At 56.0% G+C, this 16,396-nt stretch overlaps 2 protein-coding genes across 13 annotated transcripts in view; both read right to left on the reverse strand.

Annotated features, from left to right (window-relative positions):
* ADD1 (adducin 1) overlaps positions 1 to 6,644 on the reverse strand; it is a 77,959-nt gene extending 71,315 nt beyond the window's left edge. For 4 of the 6 annotated variants that reach the window (XM_024573596.4, XM_071221322.1, XM_045182909.3 and 1 more), the window contains exon 1: positions 6,005 to 6,184. The gene's annotated coding sequence lies outside the window, so the exon portion shown is untranslated. Of the gene's footprint in view, positions 1 to 5,148; positions 5,328 to 6,004; positions 6,185 to 6,506 lie in introns of those variants that run through there. The other 2 variants (XM_045182913.2, XM_045182914.3) reach the window with 2 other exon arrangements.
* Positions 6,645 to 8,619: 1,975 nt separating this feature from the next.
* Positions 8,620 to 16,396, reverse strand: part of SH3BP2 (SH3 domain binding protein 2) — a 32,708-nt gene continuing 24,931 nt past the window's right edge. For 6 of the 7 annotated variants that reach the window (XM_053923223.2, XM_045182906.3, XM_045182905.3 and 3 more), the window contains exons 8-13: positions 14,776 to 15,391; positions 13,447 to 13,570; positions 13,135 to 13,190; positions 12,527 to 12,608; positions 11,792 to 11,851; positions 10,913 to 11,461 (exon numbers count right to left, since the gene is read on the reverse strand). In XM_053923223.2, coding sequence (XP_053779198.1) covers positions 11,324 to 11,461; positions 11,792 to 11,851; positions 12,527 to 12,608; positions 13,135 to 13,190; positions 13,447 to 13,570; positions 14,776 to 15,391 — 1,076 coding nt within the window. In that variant the 3' untranslated portion in view covers positions 10,913 to 11,323. Of the gene's footprint in view, positions 9,239 to 10,912; positions 11,462 to 11,791; positions 11,852 to 12,526; positions 12,609 to 13,134; positions 13,191 to 13,446; positions 13,571 to 14,775; positions 15,392 to 16,396 lie in introns of those variants that run through there. The other variant, XM_053923222.2, reaches the window with a different exon arrangement.

The raw sequence follows: 16,396 nt of genomic DNA on the forward strand, positions 1-16,396 counted from the left end.
TTGCAGCCTTAACGGGCACCCTGGGAGTTCGCCCCTGCGCAGGTAAAAATAAAGTACCATCTAAGTGCACTCCACACGTCTCCATTTGATTTTCTGCTCGCGTACGGGATACAACACACCCATACAATGGAATAGTATTCAGCATTAGAAAGGATGGAAATTCTGACACAGGCTACAACACGGATGCAAAGTGAGATAAGTCGGTCACAAAAGGACATCTATTGCAGGACTGCACTCATAACTTAGAACCAGAGAGACAGAAGGTAGAACTGTGGTTGCCAAGGGCTGGGAGGTGATGAGAGTGGGGAGATCCTGCTCTGCAAGAAAGGGTTCAGGAGGATGGCGGACGGGGGTGGAAGGTGGGGATGGTTGCACAACAATATGAATGTATGTAATGCCACCGAACTGTAGACTTAAAAATGGTTAAGGTGTTACATTTTATGTGTGTTTTACTACAACAAAAAAAATGTTCAAGCATGCTGGGGAAACACATGTAGTGCACTGCTATCTATCTAATACAGGGGAAGTATGAATGTAACCATAAAAAGAAGACTATACATCCTACCAAATGGGAAAAAATATCTGCAAATTGTATCTTTTAACGGGTTAATTTCCAAAATACATTAAAAACTCATCAGCAAAACCCCAAACCAACCAATTAAAAAATGGGCAGAGGATCTGAATAAATATTTTTCCAAAGAAGACAGAGATGGCCAACAGGAACACGAAAGGTGCTCAGCATCACCAGTCATCTGGGAAAATCAAAACTACAATGAGATACTACCTCACACCTATCAGAAGAGCTATTAATAAAATATGAAGATGTAAGTGTTAAGGAGGCTGTTGAGAAAGGGAACCTTTGTAACCCTTGTACACAGTTGGAAGGAATGTAAACTGGTGTAACCACTATGGAAACAGTATGGAAATTACTCAAAAACGGCTCTACCATATGATCCAGCAATTTCACTTTTGGGTATTTATCCAAAGAAAATGAAAACACTAACTCCAAAAGATATATGCACCCCCATGTTCACTGCAGCATTATGTACAATAGCCAAAACATGGAAGAAACCTAAGTGTCCACTGATGGATGGATGGGTACAGAAAATGTGGTGCATATATACAAAGGAATGTATTATTCAGCCATAAAAATGGAAATGCTGCCATTTGCAAGGATGAAACTTACTAAGGCATTATGCTAAGAGAAGTAAGTGAGAGAAAGACAAATACTGTATGATTTCACTGATGTGTGGAATTTTAAAACAGAAAAACAAAAACTGAACTCACGGATACAGAGAACAGATTGGTGGTTGCAGGTCGGGGCGGAACATAAAGAAGCAAGACTTCTTTAAAAATACCTTGTTTTATATGTTTGCTTTTAAAAGTCTTTTCATATTTTACACAATTATAAAACAAAATTAAAATTTTAAAAAGCAACCCCTAAATATTGAAAGCAAAATAAAAAACAAAAGAACCAGTATAGGAGACTGTTCTGCAGGGCGTGGGCCCAGCTCCCACTTGGAGAGGCCAGAGGAAAGCGGGGTCTGGCACACAGGACCCACGCCCACAGATAGGTTCTCCCATGGGGAATCAGGCTGCATTGTACCCAGGCCACTTTGAGACTTGCTTTTTGCTAAAACTCCCTCACCCTGAATTGAGGCAGCAAACATTTACTGCATTATCTTTAAGGTAACTTCCTAAAATCTATGCTAAACCTTCCAAGGAGGACTATAACCAATTCAACCACTTTTTCCTTTACATTTGCAAATATCCTTCTTTTTTGATGTAATTAGCAACATCCTCTCTTTTGTTTTCTGTAAAGGGTAACCACCTAAAGCAAACCTGTACATAGTAAATGAGGACCATCCTCAATGTAATGTGCCCACAAAAGCAATAAAAGCCTGTCAAGGCAAGGGTTGGGGCGCTCTTCTCTTGAGAGAGTGGCCCTGCTGTCCCTTTTCCTCCACAGAACTCGGTAGTCCATGTGAATTTATCTCGTCTCAGCCACGATGCTGCGGACACTGCGGGCCAGTGTCCGCATCAAACCAGTAGTGTGGCAAAATCATGGAGCAACGATTCTAAGTGACTTTAAACACAGTAATTTGACTGCATATCCCTAATAGGTATGCAAAGAAACCCTTACAGTTTTTACTAGTTACTGGTAGTAGTGTTTGTATTACCCTCCCGAGACTGAGATATATACAGTGTGGGATAAAACACTGAGTAATCAGAATCAAAATGTTTGTCTTAGAAGAAAGCAAGAAAGTTAAATAGAATTGTCTTCCAGCTTTACAACCGAAAGTACCAGTAATCCATGATCTGAAAAGCCCAGGACACAATGACCAGCCTTGTGGGAATGACCACCCGACCCCAGGGCCCAGACTGTGGTGACTGAATATGATTTTTCTTTTGGAGAAATGGATGAGTACCGGGCTGGGACAGAGAACGTAGGAGATGAGCCTGGGGCAGCCTGTCATACCAGAAAGGAGAGCGCCCAGAGACTATTAGGATTGTGTCTAAAGGATTTAGGAGCCATTATTAAAAATAATAATTATTATTTTAAAATAAAGAAATAAAGGACTCAGGCACCAATTTGAACAGATTCCTACTGGACAAAGATGGGGTAATCTGAGAATCAATAAGGATAATATCTACAATGGACTGAACCATTATCAATATGCTTAAATCCTTGAGTTCCCAATGACACGAACACACACACACACACACAACTCACTGGCTACTTCTGGAGGATGCCAGCTCATTATTTTGAAAGCTAGTAAATAATGGAAAGAAATCAAGTATTTATCCTGCCTTTCCCAAAAGAACTATAATTTAAGGTAACAAAATTATGGAGCGGAAATGTCTCCTTATAGAAGCATTCCAGCTAATAAATGAAGTTACAGAATTAAAACGTCCACATTTTCAACGCCAAATGAAATAATAACTCCAAGTCTGAGCATCAAGGGCTGCTCGCAAGAAGAAAACATCAACCCTGACCTGCCTATCCATCTATGAAGTCTTCTTTCCAAAAATAAAATCAACCCTGAATCTGATTACACCGTTAGATGTAACTAGATTAAAGTTACAGTAAATTCTGTATAGTTAAACCATAACACAGAATACAATCCAGACTGTGTGTAACTCCACAGGACAAATCAACGAGGTTCAGCAGCAAATAAATTACAAGAGATAACAAAAGACAGAGGAGAACCTACAGGTTAAAACAAGTCACACTGTATGAACAGCACTTGGATCTTGAGTCAAACTGTTAGAAAAAAATTGAGACGATCAAGAAGATTTTAACACTGGGTGGGTATTTGAAGGTAATAAGGAACTTTGTGATGGTGGTATTTCTGTTTACATTTTTAAAAAGATGTACGCAGATATACACAGGGAAACATTTACCAGTTAAAATCAAATGACATCTGGGCTTCAGGCTACAGACACAGCAACAGGAGCCGTGAGTTAGCTGTTGAGGCTGGATGAGGGTAGAGGGGCTTATAATCAATACTATACTTCGTGTGTGTGAGACACAAGTTACACAGGTAAAAATAAATAAAGTCAACTTAAATTCTCAGTTTCCTGTAATAAAAATGTGTTTTTAAAATTAACTGTCAGAAACCATCAATAAACAAAAAGACAACCCACTGTGAATGGGAGACCATTTTCACTGATACATCTGATAAGGGGTTAATATCCAAAATTTATAAAGAACTTATAAAACTCCACACCAAAAAAACAATCTAATTAAAAAATGAGCAAAGGACCTGAATAGACATTTCTCCAAAGAGGACAAACAGATGGTCCACAGACATAAGAAAAGGCGCTCAAGTAACTCAACAAGAGAAATGCAAATTAAACCACAAGGATATCACCGCACACCTGTCAGAATGGTGAGCATCAACAGACGACACATGCTCCCGAGGATGGGGGCAGAGGGGACCCCTTTTGCACTGTTGGTGGGAACGCACACTGGTGCAGCCACTGGGGGAAGCAGTGTGGAGATACCTCAAAATTAAAAATGGACCTGCCGTTTGACCCCGTGGTCCCACCTCTGGGACCACATCTGAGAGAAGCAGAAACGCTGATGTGAAAGAGCATCCCCGCCCCTGTGTTCAACGCAGCGCGATGCGCCAACGCCGAGGTTTGGAAGCAGCCCCGGTGCCGTCAGGGGGTGAGCGGACGAAACTGCGGACGGGTGCGCGGAGAAATAGCACTCCGTCACAAAGAAGAAAATTTCACCCTTTGCACCAGCACGGATGGACCTGGAGAACACCATGTTAAGTGAAATAAGCCAGTCAGAGAAAGACAAATGCCGTATTATTTCACTCACGTGAGGAATCTAATGAACTAACCAATCCAACAAGCAAAACAGAGACAAACTCATAGATGGAGAGCAGGCTGACAGCTGGGGGGGGGGGGGGGCGGGGAACGTGAGCAGATCGAACAAAAAAGAAAAAGGACCCCTGCACCCGACCACCGGGTGGTGATGGCGGGGGTGGGGGTAGTAAGGAGGATAAATGGTAATGGGAGATACGATTAAAATTTTTTTAAAAACTGTCAAACTATTAAATAACGAAGACAATAACATTTCAACCTTATTTGACTTTTTAAATTTAAGTTTGTTTTAAAGCATATCAGTATTTACTTTCCTGATTCAATACAATGACTGCTTGAAATAACAAAAACTAACAATCATCCGAAGAAACAGCTTTCGCAGGACAACCAGTGGAACAAAACACCCCCCGACAAAACCTGATCAGTATCAGACAACGTCTGGAGTCACAGGAGAAAAAGGCCTGCCCTGTAAATTCCTTTTTCCGAAGAAAACGCGCCCACGTCTGGGAGGCGGGGCAGCCTTTAGAGGCTCCGCACGCAGCGAGACCCGCGGAGCCCCGGGCGAGCGAACAAATCGCACCGTCCGCACTGCTGCCGCCGCACCGACCCGACGGGAAGCAGTTCCGACGGCCGAAACCTGCACTTCCTCAAACAGCAACTTTGCTGCGCTAGCTCTCCCCGTCCGCAGAACCGACGCGGCAGATCAGGGTTTGGGGTTTTAGGGAACAACGCACACATCGCTGGCATCCGCCCGACTTCTGCCAACCCCCCCCCCGTCCGGCCATCCCCCGGACTGCCCGGCCCGCCCACCGCGTTGGGGCGGGAGGACCTCCTGGCCCACCGCCGCCTGCTCGCTGGGGCCGACGATGCTCGCAGGGAGGCCGAGGGGACCTTTCCGAAGCCTGCTTCCTACCCCCACTACGACTTCAAAACGTTTTCACACGCAAAAAAAAAATCTGCATTACCCTGCCAGCTTTGTATACAGCCCCCACCCATGCGTTTGGTCCTAGGGGCTGAGGCCAGGGCTCTGGGCCGTTCAGGCAGAAACTCACACGGCCACACCACCAGCACTTTCGGCCCAGCCAACCTTTCGACTCCGAGGTGGCGTGCACGGAGGGCACACAAACCGCCCACCCAGCTCTTGACCAGGCACTACAAGAGCAGAAATAAAAGTGCTGGAGGCAGAGGCCCCCTGACACCTCCCAAAAACGGGAAAGGGGCCAAGGTGGCCGAGGGCTCAAAGTTCCAGGACAGCCCTTGGCCGTCCGCCGCGGGGCCGGCTTTCCCCTTTCCGCAGAAGCCGTCGTTGTAAAAACCAGGGACGCCTGGCAGGATGCGGCGGCCGCGACGGTCTGCATCTGTGCCCGGAGGGGCGTTCGCCAGCACGGCGCGAGCCGAGCGTGCGAGCCGGAGCCGCCTCCCCTCACGGTCCCCCGGCCCCCCCGCGAGAATCCCGGAGCCCCCACAGGGGCCAGCGTGCAAAACAGCTCGCAGGGCGTGGGCTTCCGCACCGGGTCCAGGCAGGCCGGCCACGGTCGGCGGGCGGGACTCTTCCCAAGGCAGGCCCCGTGGTCCCGCCAGCGCCCCCACCCGCTCCGCGGGCTGCAGCCTCGCGGCCCGGACTGGAGCCCCCGGCCCCGCCGCCACCCCTGCGCACGGGCCTCACCTCACAGACGAAACGCAGGCAGCGTGAGCAATTCCCAAGTCCGAGCGCAGCCGCCGCCCGTCGCCTCCGGCTCCAGCACGGTCGCGGACTCCGGCTCCGCCCCCTGTCCACCGCGCTCCCCCGGCCCGCACCTCCCGCCCGCCGGGTCTCTCCGCCCCCTTAGTCCTCGGCGCTACCCTGGTCAAAACTCAAGTTGGGTGCGGCCTGCGGCGCGGCAGCCCAACAACACGTCACCCCATAGGCCCAGTTCGAGCCGCACCGCCCAGCAACATACTCTACGATTGGCTGTTAGGAACGGGGGGGGCGGGGTCTGTGCAGCGAAGGGCGGGGCTGCCGCCAGGGCTCCGGGTGACCAGCGTCCGCGCGACCCCGCCCTCCCCGCGGACAGCCTGGGGTCTGGCGCCACAGGTCGTCTGAGCATAGCGTGCGGAAGGCGGGCGCAGCCCCACCGGCCTCGTTGCTGAAGGAGGCCTAGTGGGCTGTGCCCGCGGCCTCTGCTCACCCGGAGCCGACTTCGCTCGGTCGTCGTCGCCGGCAGACTGTGGTGGAGCCCTTCTCCGGGCCCAGTTCGCGGGAGGCTCAGCCGACCCTTCCAGACAATCCGTTTGCTAGGGCCGGGGCCGGACCTCTCCCTGCTCGCCTCGCCCGCTCCTCCGGCAGACGAACCCCAACCCGGAGTGCTCGGCCCTGGGCTGGTCTCGGTCCAAAGCCCCAGCAGGCGGTCGCGTCTGCAGACGGACCCCCAGGGTGCGGCCAGCACAGCGGGGCCTGTGGATCCTGATAAGGCTCCACAGGCGGGGCTGCTGCCGCTGGATGAACGAGCCCCAGTCACCTTCTCGACCCGGGAATTGGCCAGGCCAGGTCACCTGCTCATGACCCTGGAGGCTAGCCTAGAGACCAGACCAGCACCGTCCCCCACTCTGCCCTTCCTTTTGTGCCATCTCAGCCCCCAAAAGGCCCTGGAGGACGGTTTTTTCGTTCACTTTATACCCACGGAAAGCTGTGGTCCTGCGCTTGGCAGTGGAGGAACAAGGAGGAGCCCAGGACTCCCTGCCCGGCGGGGACGTCTTTAGCTCTAGCCACAGGAGGGTCAGAGGTATTGTCCATGCCTAGCAGTGACGTCTGATTCCGCCCGTCTTCTGGAACCGCAATTCCGTCTCATTAACATCAATCTCCCGGCACCCAGCAACAGGTCCTGGCCCACCAGGAGGGTCAGTGCTGGCGTGCTGAAGGGAGGCAGGGGCAGCAGAAGACAACTGAGCAAATCGTCACGGAGGCGTCAAGTACAGCGGAGGGAACGTACTCAATACTACTGTAATAACTGTGTGTGGTGGCAGATGGGTGCAAGACTTCTCAGGACGATCACTTCAAAAGTTATGTAAATGTCCAACCAGTATGTTGTATGCCTGAAACTAACCTAATACTGTATGTGAACTGTAGTTGAAAAAATTTTTAAGATGTTACTTATTCATTTCTAGAGGGGGGGGAAGGGAGGGTGAAAGAGAGGGAGAGAAACATCAGTGTGAGAGGAAACTCAGCTGGGGACCTGGTCTGCAGCCCAGGCATGTGCCCTGAGCAGGAATCGAACCCACAACCTTTCGGTTCAGGCTGGTGCTCAACCTGCTGAGTCACACCAGCCAGGGCTAAAAATTTGCTGAAAAAACTTGTAAAGACCAAATCAAACTTCTAAAGGTGGAAAATACAGCAGATAGGACAAACAGCACACTAGACACACAGGAAGAAAAAGTGAACTAGAAGCTATGGGAAAAAAACCAAGTGAAGCATGGAGAGAAAAGAGCCTAGAAGACAATGAACAGAGAGCCAGGGAGCTGCAGGACAGCGCCAAGAGGCCTAATATGGGTGTAATCGGAGCCCCTGAACAGCAAGGTGGGGTCGGGAGGAAGATTCACTATTGGAAGATATAATAGCTGAAGGTTTTTGGCTTTTTTCCCCAAATTTGATGAAAACTATGAAGCCACAGATCCAAGTAACTCAGAAAGTTACTCTGGCTTGCTCCTGGGCCCTGGTACAAGTGGAATGTTTCTACGGGGCATGAAAAGTGACTGAGGCCAGAGCGGCCGTCGCTTGGTCTGCTGGACTACCAAGACGTGAAGTCAGGCAGGTACATCATAATCCGGAAGTGGTGGATCCAGGATTGGGCTCACACCAATGCAGGGGTAGGTGGTCCAGCCCCCACGTCCCCTGCCACTGTCACGGGTATCTGTGTCTCAGTGCCTGTGTTCTCGGGGACTCCCTGTGCCGCAGTGCGTCCTCGCACGCCCATCGGGCAGTCTTTTCTGGGCGGAGGGACAGGACCTGCAGGCACAGAGACAGAGCTGGATGTGTGTGTGGGAGTTGCCCTCCAAGAACTCGATGCTGCTGGGTCACAGCCAGAGACAGGCTGTGGCCTTCCCCTCACTGCCCCTCCTCTAGGGACACAGATTTGTTCAAGTGCCAGCTTCGCCCCTTATTCCCTGGGTGGCCTTGGATCCTCTAGGTCTCCCCTCCAGAGACCAATCCCAGAGGGCACTGGGCAGGAAGCCCCTTGGACTCAGACCCCAGCCTTTTCTTCCCTTGGGCCTGGTCAGAGCCACCCATCCCACCTGGGGGGCAGGAAGCTCCTCCTTGGACCAGCAGGGGGCATCCATGCAACATGACCCAGAGTAGGGGTAGGGTCAGGGAGCAACTACAGACTAATTGTGTGAGGCCTCTGGTTCACATCACTTTATAATAATAATAATAAATCATCCATTAACAGGGGGTATCGAGTTTCACTGCATTTCTGATCAACTGCAGGAGAAGGAATCGTGTCTGTCCTGGGCTGGGAGAAGCTTCCCAGAGCGTGTGGGGCTCTGCCCAGGAATGGACCACATCTCTCAGCACACAGTGATCTGGGCCAGCCAGTGACCTCTCTGAGCTTGTTTCCCCGTCTGTAAGAAGAGGGAGCAGAGAGCCCCAAGGGATAGGTCCTAGGCCTTCTGTCGGCTTATCCCAAAGATGGAGACAAGTCAGTTTGGCTTCTCCCGCAGGGCTGTGGTCCCTCAGCTGGGTGGGAACATGCCCTGGACTCTAGGAGACAGACTCACTGGACACCAGACAGGGACTGCCAGAGGCCATGAGGGTGGTGGAGAGCCAGGCGGGAGCCAGGGTCCGGGCTCCAGGATGGAAGGAGGCCACGTGGCAGTAAGTGGCAGAGCTGGGGCTTGAATCCAGGCCGTGGCCTTAGCTTCTCACCTGTGAAATGGAACTAATAGCAGTGGCTTCTCCAAGCAAACCATTTCATGGACCCAGCTCAGTGCCTTGAGCAGTAAGTGCTTACTGATACATACTCTCCAACCCTAAATGAGGAATAGAACATTCATGCTAGGTCTCTGGAGGAGTGGGGCCCCTCTGGCCCCCGCTTCATGCTGGAGGACCCTGCCTAGGACCTCATCCACCACCCCCAATACACATACTCTTTCAACTGAGGCCCTGAGCCCAGGGGCAGTTCCCAAAGAGGCAGGCCCAGGACCTGGGTGGAGGGAGGCAGGCATGCCAGGCCCTGGGTGGGCCTTGGGCAGCCACAGGCCTCACAGAAGTACCTATCACGGGGCTGCAGGCCCCAGAACCGCTAAGCCTTCCAGCTCAGGTGTCTTCAATTGTGTTTCACACAGCTGTCTCCAAAGTGGCCATGCGTTAGCCAAAAACCTCAGTGTCCTACGTCCGCATCACATCACCAGTGCGGAGGACCCCAGGCACTGGGTGGAAAGTGCTTCTCTGATCCAAGTCCCCATTTTAAAAAGTTACAGGAAGGAAAGCTGTAGCCATATTGTGGAACGGAGTGCCTCCCCGCGTCCCCTGAGCCGGTGCAGGGCAGAAGGCTGAGCACTGCAGCAGCAGGGATGAGGACTGGCGGTTCTCCAGATACCGTGCAGGACTCGGGAAGCTCCCTGTGCCCCCAACTCCGGGGTGACTGCACCAGGCCTCGGCCCAGGCAGGCCTTACAGGAAACGTCTGCAGACAGTGCTATGCTTGCTTCCTGGAAGCAGAAGGCCATTGTCCCCACTGCAGCCCTCAGCATCCCGGGGACGCAGCCTCTCACGTCAGCTGCCCAGCTGCCGGGTTTCATCCCTTCCCCTTCTCCAGCAAACCATCCCAGCCCACCCCAGAACATGCCCAGGTTGGGGGAGAGAAGCCCAAAGGGCCTTCTCCAGGGGGGAGTGGGCACGAGTGCCGTCCTCAGTTTGGGTTTTACACAGCAAATACCTTTTCCCAACATAAGTGCTGCGAAGATCAGATGATCCTGGGGTCCCTGCCAGCCCTGACCCCAAGCTGAGGCCATTTCACACACAAACAACCCACCCAGCCCAGACGGCAGTGCCAGGGAGAGAAGCCTGCGGGACAACATGGCGGGAAGTGAGGGATGGCTCAGGGATGGGCCTGAGCTGTGTGGCCCAAAGGACTCAGCTATGTGGGTGCCACCATCCCCGCCTATCCTTGGCCTACTCAGGGCCCACTCTCCCTGCCCCTCTGTCTGTACTGGTCACTTCCTGGAGCCACCAGCGGGATCCCAAGCCAGCGGTCTCCCAGGAACCAACCGCTGGTTAATGTAGCACGTGCCCCAATTGTGTACGTTGGGGGAGCTCTGAGCTCTGCCGCCCGAGCCCTGGACCTGGCCTGTGGCCGTGGAACCGGCCACTTCAGAGTGTGGGCTCTGAGCCTGGGCTGCTCAAGTGTGCCTCCTGTTCTGTTCTGTCACCAGCTGTGCACCCACGGAAAGTCACTTAGCCAGCTCTGCCCTGCAAGATGGGGAGACCACTTCTCAGGGTTCCTGTCTGCTGAGCTGCTGCAGTCACCACTTGGATGTCAGTGCGGATACTCAGCAAGGCCGGTCACGCCTCCTTCCCGATAAAGCCCGGCCACCACGGCAAAGGTCGTCTGTGCTTTATTGTGCAGCAAAGGCCCCTCCTGGAGCCTGAGTCTTAGCGTTCCTGGGGTCCTGGGGATAACCCCTGCCCCAACCACAAATGCCCCAGTCCTCCCTGCCCGGCTCCCAGCCCAGGGCATGGTGGGGACCAGAATTCCTGTCCATGAAGTCCAGGCCAGCTCGGTCTGGAGGCCCTAGGAAGTGAAATAGGGTGGGTGGGGCAGGATACAAGAGCCCCCAGCCCTCAGGAGCCTGTGGCCTAGCCCAGCCCTGAGGACCCAGCCTGCTGGGTGGGGCCTGGCCTGGCAGTCAGGTGTTGGTCAGAGCTCCTCCTGCCCTGCAGGCCTGCCTCATCTGCATGGCCTGAGATGGTAGCCTTGGGGCCACCGCTGCCCACTGCGCGTCGGTCACCGTCACCTGGGCCCAGTGTAGCCGTAGGGGTGCTGCAGCAGCAGGCTCTGGTGGCCGGGTAGCGGGTGGGTGTGGTAGTGCTCCACCAGGCTGCCCACGCTCACAAACAGGACCTCCCCCTCCAGGTAGAATTTAGAGTCCTGAAGGGAAGGGGGGACAAGGTCAGGGACGCCGGGCCAGCCTTCCCCTCCCTACAAAACGGTGTGGACGGGCCTGTTCCCACTGTCCCGAGCTCCTGCCTCACTCCCCGCTCTGCCACAGGAGCACAGGCCCGTCTGTAGGTCAGTCCAGGGTCCAAAGCTGATCACCCCACCCCCTCTTGGCAAGGAAGGGAAGGTTGAGGCAGTAAGGGAGAGACGGTGCCCAGAGGTGCCGGCCTCAGCCCATGCACCGCCTACACCCTACGAGACTGTCCTGCCCCTAGGCCAGGCCCCTCCCTCCCAGGTCCTCAGCGGGGATAGCCTGCTTACCTTCTCAAAGACTCGGTAGTTCCGCACTTTGTTGGAGGTTTCATCCCACACGACCAACACCTGCAGGGAGAACCATGGGCAGTAGTGGGAGCAGGCTTCTGACCCTAACAGGGCCAGGTTTTGGGGCCCAGGGGGTGAGCAGCACCACGGCTGGGCCCTGTGGCCCTCAGGGGTGACATGGGGAGGGGTCACCCTGCACACAGACAGCGGGGGGCAGAAAGGCAGTCCTTTGCCCCAGGGCTGCAGCCTCAGATGTCCTCTAATGAGACGAATGGGTGGGAGATGAATGAGACAGTAGCAGGGGCCTGGCCAACCCTGGGACCACCGCTGACGCACAGGGGACATGGAGGCTCAGTGGGGTTACATGGCCACCCTTGGAGGGCCAGACGCAGAGCGACCAGATGACCTGCCATTCCCACTGCCCCAAGCAGCCTCCCCTTCAATGTGGGGGAGCCTCCCCAAGGCGTGAGAGGCCTTCCCATCTTGTGCCAGTGGTGGGTGGTGGCCACCACTACCCTCGTCCGCAGTGGTGCGTAGTTCCTAAGGATGGATGGGAGAGGGGCTGCTAGGCAAACACCCCAAGAGTGACACTCGGCTGAGATGGCAAACAACAGGCCACACAGGAAACTGATCTACACATTGCAAAGGGCTGTGCTCCCCTGTACAGCACAATGCGGCTGTCCCAGGGCCTTTGCTTGGCAGGGTGGCTACCAGGGCACCCTCCCCGGCACCTACCTTCCCCGACTTGGTGGATGAGTTGCGGATGCAGTAGAGTCCGTCCTGGGGCTCCCCCCGGGGGCTCGTGGTTTTGAACAGCCTACAAAATTCAGCAGGTAAGCCGTCCTCAGAGAGCTCTCTCGGGGCCCTCCAGCCCCAGTGCCCAGCGTGGCTTTTGTCCCCTTGCTGTCCTGCAACTCAGCTGCTGAGAGCAGTGGGTACTGGGAGGGCTCTGGGTCACACAGAGCTCTGGGCCACAGGGTGACAGCCAGCAACAGGACTGAGCTGATGGCATCTGTTGTTCCTCCAGGTTTCTAGCTACACTTGACCGTGTACTTGTGCCAGCAACGACCCAGCACCAACTTGAGTGGGGAACAGAAAGGCAGAAAGAGCCCTGGTGGGTGTGGCTCAGTGGACTGAGAGCTGGCCTGTGAACCAAAGAGTTGCTGGTTCGATTCTCAGTCAGGGCATATGCCTGGGTTGCAGGCCAGGTCCCCAGTAGGGGGCACGCAAGAGGCAACCACACATTGATGTTTCTCTCCCTCACTTTCTCCCTCCATCCCTTACCCTCTCTCTAAAATAAATAAATATATAAAATCTTAGAGAAAGAAGGGCTCCCCACTGACCTCTCCACCTCGTAGGATTCTGTGGTGTTGACAAAGACCGAGCTGGGCAGTGGCACCTGGAGAGAAGTCAGCGTGGTCAGCGTCAAGGTCTCCACGGTGCAGGAGGCCAGCACCCCTTCCCCCCCCCACACTGGCTGCCAGCCTGTGCTGAGACCCCAGCCTGTGCTGGGACCCCAGGCTGTGCGCCATGTTCCATCCCCTCAAATCCAGGCTCCTGGGGGCTCCTGCCTTGAGATGGCCAGTGTGGGGCCCCCTAGCCAGCAGCGCCCCCCACTGCAGGGGCCGGGACCCAGGCTCTCCACTCCGCCTTGCCTTCTCATAGTCCTCGTCAGAGTCCTTGCCGCCAGAGTCAGCCTGCGGGGCATCGTCCTGGGAGGGCAGACGGTTTTTTTCAAAGGAGAAGCTCCTGAAACTCTGTCCATCAGGGGGAGAGCGCCTGGAAAGGGAGCAAGAAGGAAGTCATACTCTACTGTCACAGTGGGCGGTACGCCTCCGTTCCCCTTCACGCCACCTGTGCACCCCCTGGTGACCGCACCAAGCTCAGCCTTGGAGCCACAGGGTCTGGCCGCCCAGGGTGGCAGGAAGAACCTGGGATCAGGAAGCCTGAGCTGGGGCCAGGGCTGGCGATGGCCCTGGCACGGGGTGCCGGAGGCTGCGCACTGATGTTACCACACCACACACAAGTGCTCTGGACGCGGTGGGACAAGGCCAGGCTGGACGAGTCTCAGCCCTTACTCTGCCACCAACCAGCCTTTGAGGGCGGCCAAGTCATGCCCCTCTCAGAGCCACAGTGTGGCTGGATGGCTGTGAACGGACCACCAGACTGAGCTCCAGGGAAACGTCCCACACCTGGGGCCAGGTGGTCGCAGGGAGAATGAAAGGAGGCCACACAGGACGGGCTGCTGGGCTGGGCAATGGGCCCTGGCACCCAGGCCTGGGTCAGGGCAGAGTGACCCTGGCCATACCACTGCGGCCCCTCATGAAACTGGGGCATGCATGTGACGAGGGGTCCTCTCGGGCACCTCCCACAGGCCGCAGGGCGAGCAAGAGTCCTAGGGAGAAGGGAGCCCCAGTCCAGCGCACCCACTCAAGGACTGTGGCTTCCAGGACCTTCCCCACTGTGGGTCTGGGGCATCTCTGCCCACAGGCTGTTGACACAGCAATAAAGCAGAAAGCATTCTGAGCAGGCCTCAGGGGTGAGTCACAGCCCCGCTCCACATTCCGGCAAGCTCTCAGGCAGGAAGGGCACAAAGACAGCTTTGACAACTGCAGAGCCAGGGACGCACCCAGAGCCCCAGGCTGAGTCCAAAGGCTCCCTTCCCCATAAGGCCTCTCCCAGGGCCAGGTCAGCCTACAGGCCCTCCCCTGACCCCAGAGGCCCTCTCTCAGCCCAGCAGGAGCTCTGAAAGCCTTGTGTCCCCAAAGTCCACCTTGCCGCAGGCTCTAGGCCCACCACCCCTTGGGCAGAACACCTCAAGGGCACGGCAGGACATCCTCTGGACCCCTGGTCAGGTGCAGAGCAGGCCACTCAGCCCAGTGCAGGGCTGGCAGCCAGGGGCAGGGAGGCAGGAAGGCCAGGAGGCCAGGGGAGAACTGGACAGGTTGGGAGGGGTCCCGGGGCACCAGTGCCAGCAGACTCACTGGAGGTGAGGGTGGAGCGGCTTCTCCAACCTGGGCAGGGCCACAGGCCGAACTGCGGCCTCCGGCATAGGCAGCTTCAGCACAGGCGGCCTGGGGGCCACAGGGGGCACAAAGAGTCCGGGTTTGGCCGCCTCCCGCAGGGGGGCCTCTCCGGCCACCATCAGGAACTTGGGCTTGTTGGCTGGCACAGGCGGGGGCTCAGGCGTGGGCAGCCCCCGTGGGGACAGGTGGAAGGACTTGAGTTTGTCACAGTTCCTGGAGGCGGCTCCGGGGCTGGGGACCCGGGTCTCCGGGCCAGGGCTGCTACTCTCAGGGAAGCATGGGGGTTTCCGAGGGTTGGGCAGGTGGGGCAGGCTGCCCGTTGGTGGGTCGCTCATCCTCCTGGGGGCAGCAGGCACCCTGGGGCCAGGCTCCGCCCACCTCAGGCCCAGCAGGTCCCTCTTGGCGTCCTCAGGAGGCGGACCAGCTTCAGGGAGGCCACGCTTAGGGGGTGGGGGTGGCACCAGAGGGCTGGGGCCCCTGGAAGTGAAGGAGTGGGCCCGGAGCACTTCGAAGGCTGGCTTCCTGGCCGCAGGCACGGGAGGCGGGGGGTAGGCTGGTGGGTGCGTCAGGGTGTCTGTGGAGCGAAGAGGCCCTGCTGGTGAGCCGGCGCAGCCTGCCGGGGGCTGGTCCAGCACCACCTCTGCTCCTAACACACGGCCAGGGTCGAGTGAATGGGCACTCTAGAAGCCCCCACCCCACAGCCTGGCGACCCCACAGCCCCCACTCGGCATTCCCGGGAGGCTTTCCTCCTGGGCTACCAGGCCCATCCATCCCTCCTGCACACAGCAGCATGAGCAAGCCTCCTGAAACCTAGGTGTCCCACCAGGAACCATCCGGTTCCAGAGGGGCAGTGAGAGTGGAGGCCAGGGGGACTCCGGGAATCTAGCCTCAGCTGGGAGGCAGGACCCCCCACTGGCGGGGGCGTGCAGGGTGGCGGGGGCCTGCGGGGCGGCGGGGGCGTGCGGGGGTGGCGGGGGCGTGCGGGGGTGGCGGGAGCAGGCTAGAAGGGAGACAAGGGCAGTGTTTGCCCCTGACAAGCTTAAGACGCTGTGAGACGTCCAGGAGACATCGACCAGGCTGTCAGGGCACAGAGTGACGTTCAGAGTTGGAGTCCTGGCTGTAGGTGGTAATGGAGTCCACCGCCCATCAGTGACACTGGCGGTGCCCCAGGAGTGACGGGACAGGAATGCATGAGGCCTGAGCCCCAGGTCCTAGGGATGGGCACTGAGGGCCTGACTGAGGGCTGACAGTGAGGTGAGAAGGGACCCAGAACACAAGGTGCTTGGTGCTGAGGGAGACAGGTAAGGAGCAGGGAGGGAGGCACCGCTGTGGCTCGTGGGTGCTCAGTGCTACATCTGGAAACTGGAGGCCCCTGGCAACCATAGTAAGAACGGTTTTGGGAAAAGGAGGGGAAGCCCGATGGGAATGGCCATCCAGACAGTAGGCAGGGGTGAGCCCGGGTGCACAGACAGACTTGCAGAAGCACGGGGCCCCAAGGCTCCAGCTAAGAAGGAAAAGGGAGGGCCAGGTGCTCGACCCCAGCACCCTGGGCTGCAGTTCCAGACCAGCACTGGGTCAC

Source organism: Desmodus rotundus, chromosome 4 (assembly GCF_022682495.2).
Source record: "Desmodus rotundus isolate HL8 chromosome 4, HLdesRot8A.1, whole genome shotgun sequence".
NCBI lineage: Eukaryota > Metazoa > Chordata > Mammalia > Chiroptera > Phyllostomidae > Desmodus > Desmodus rotundus.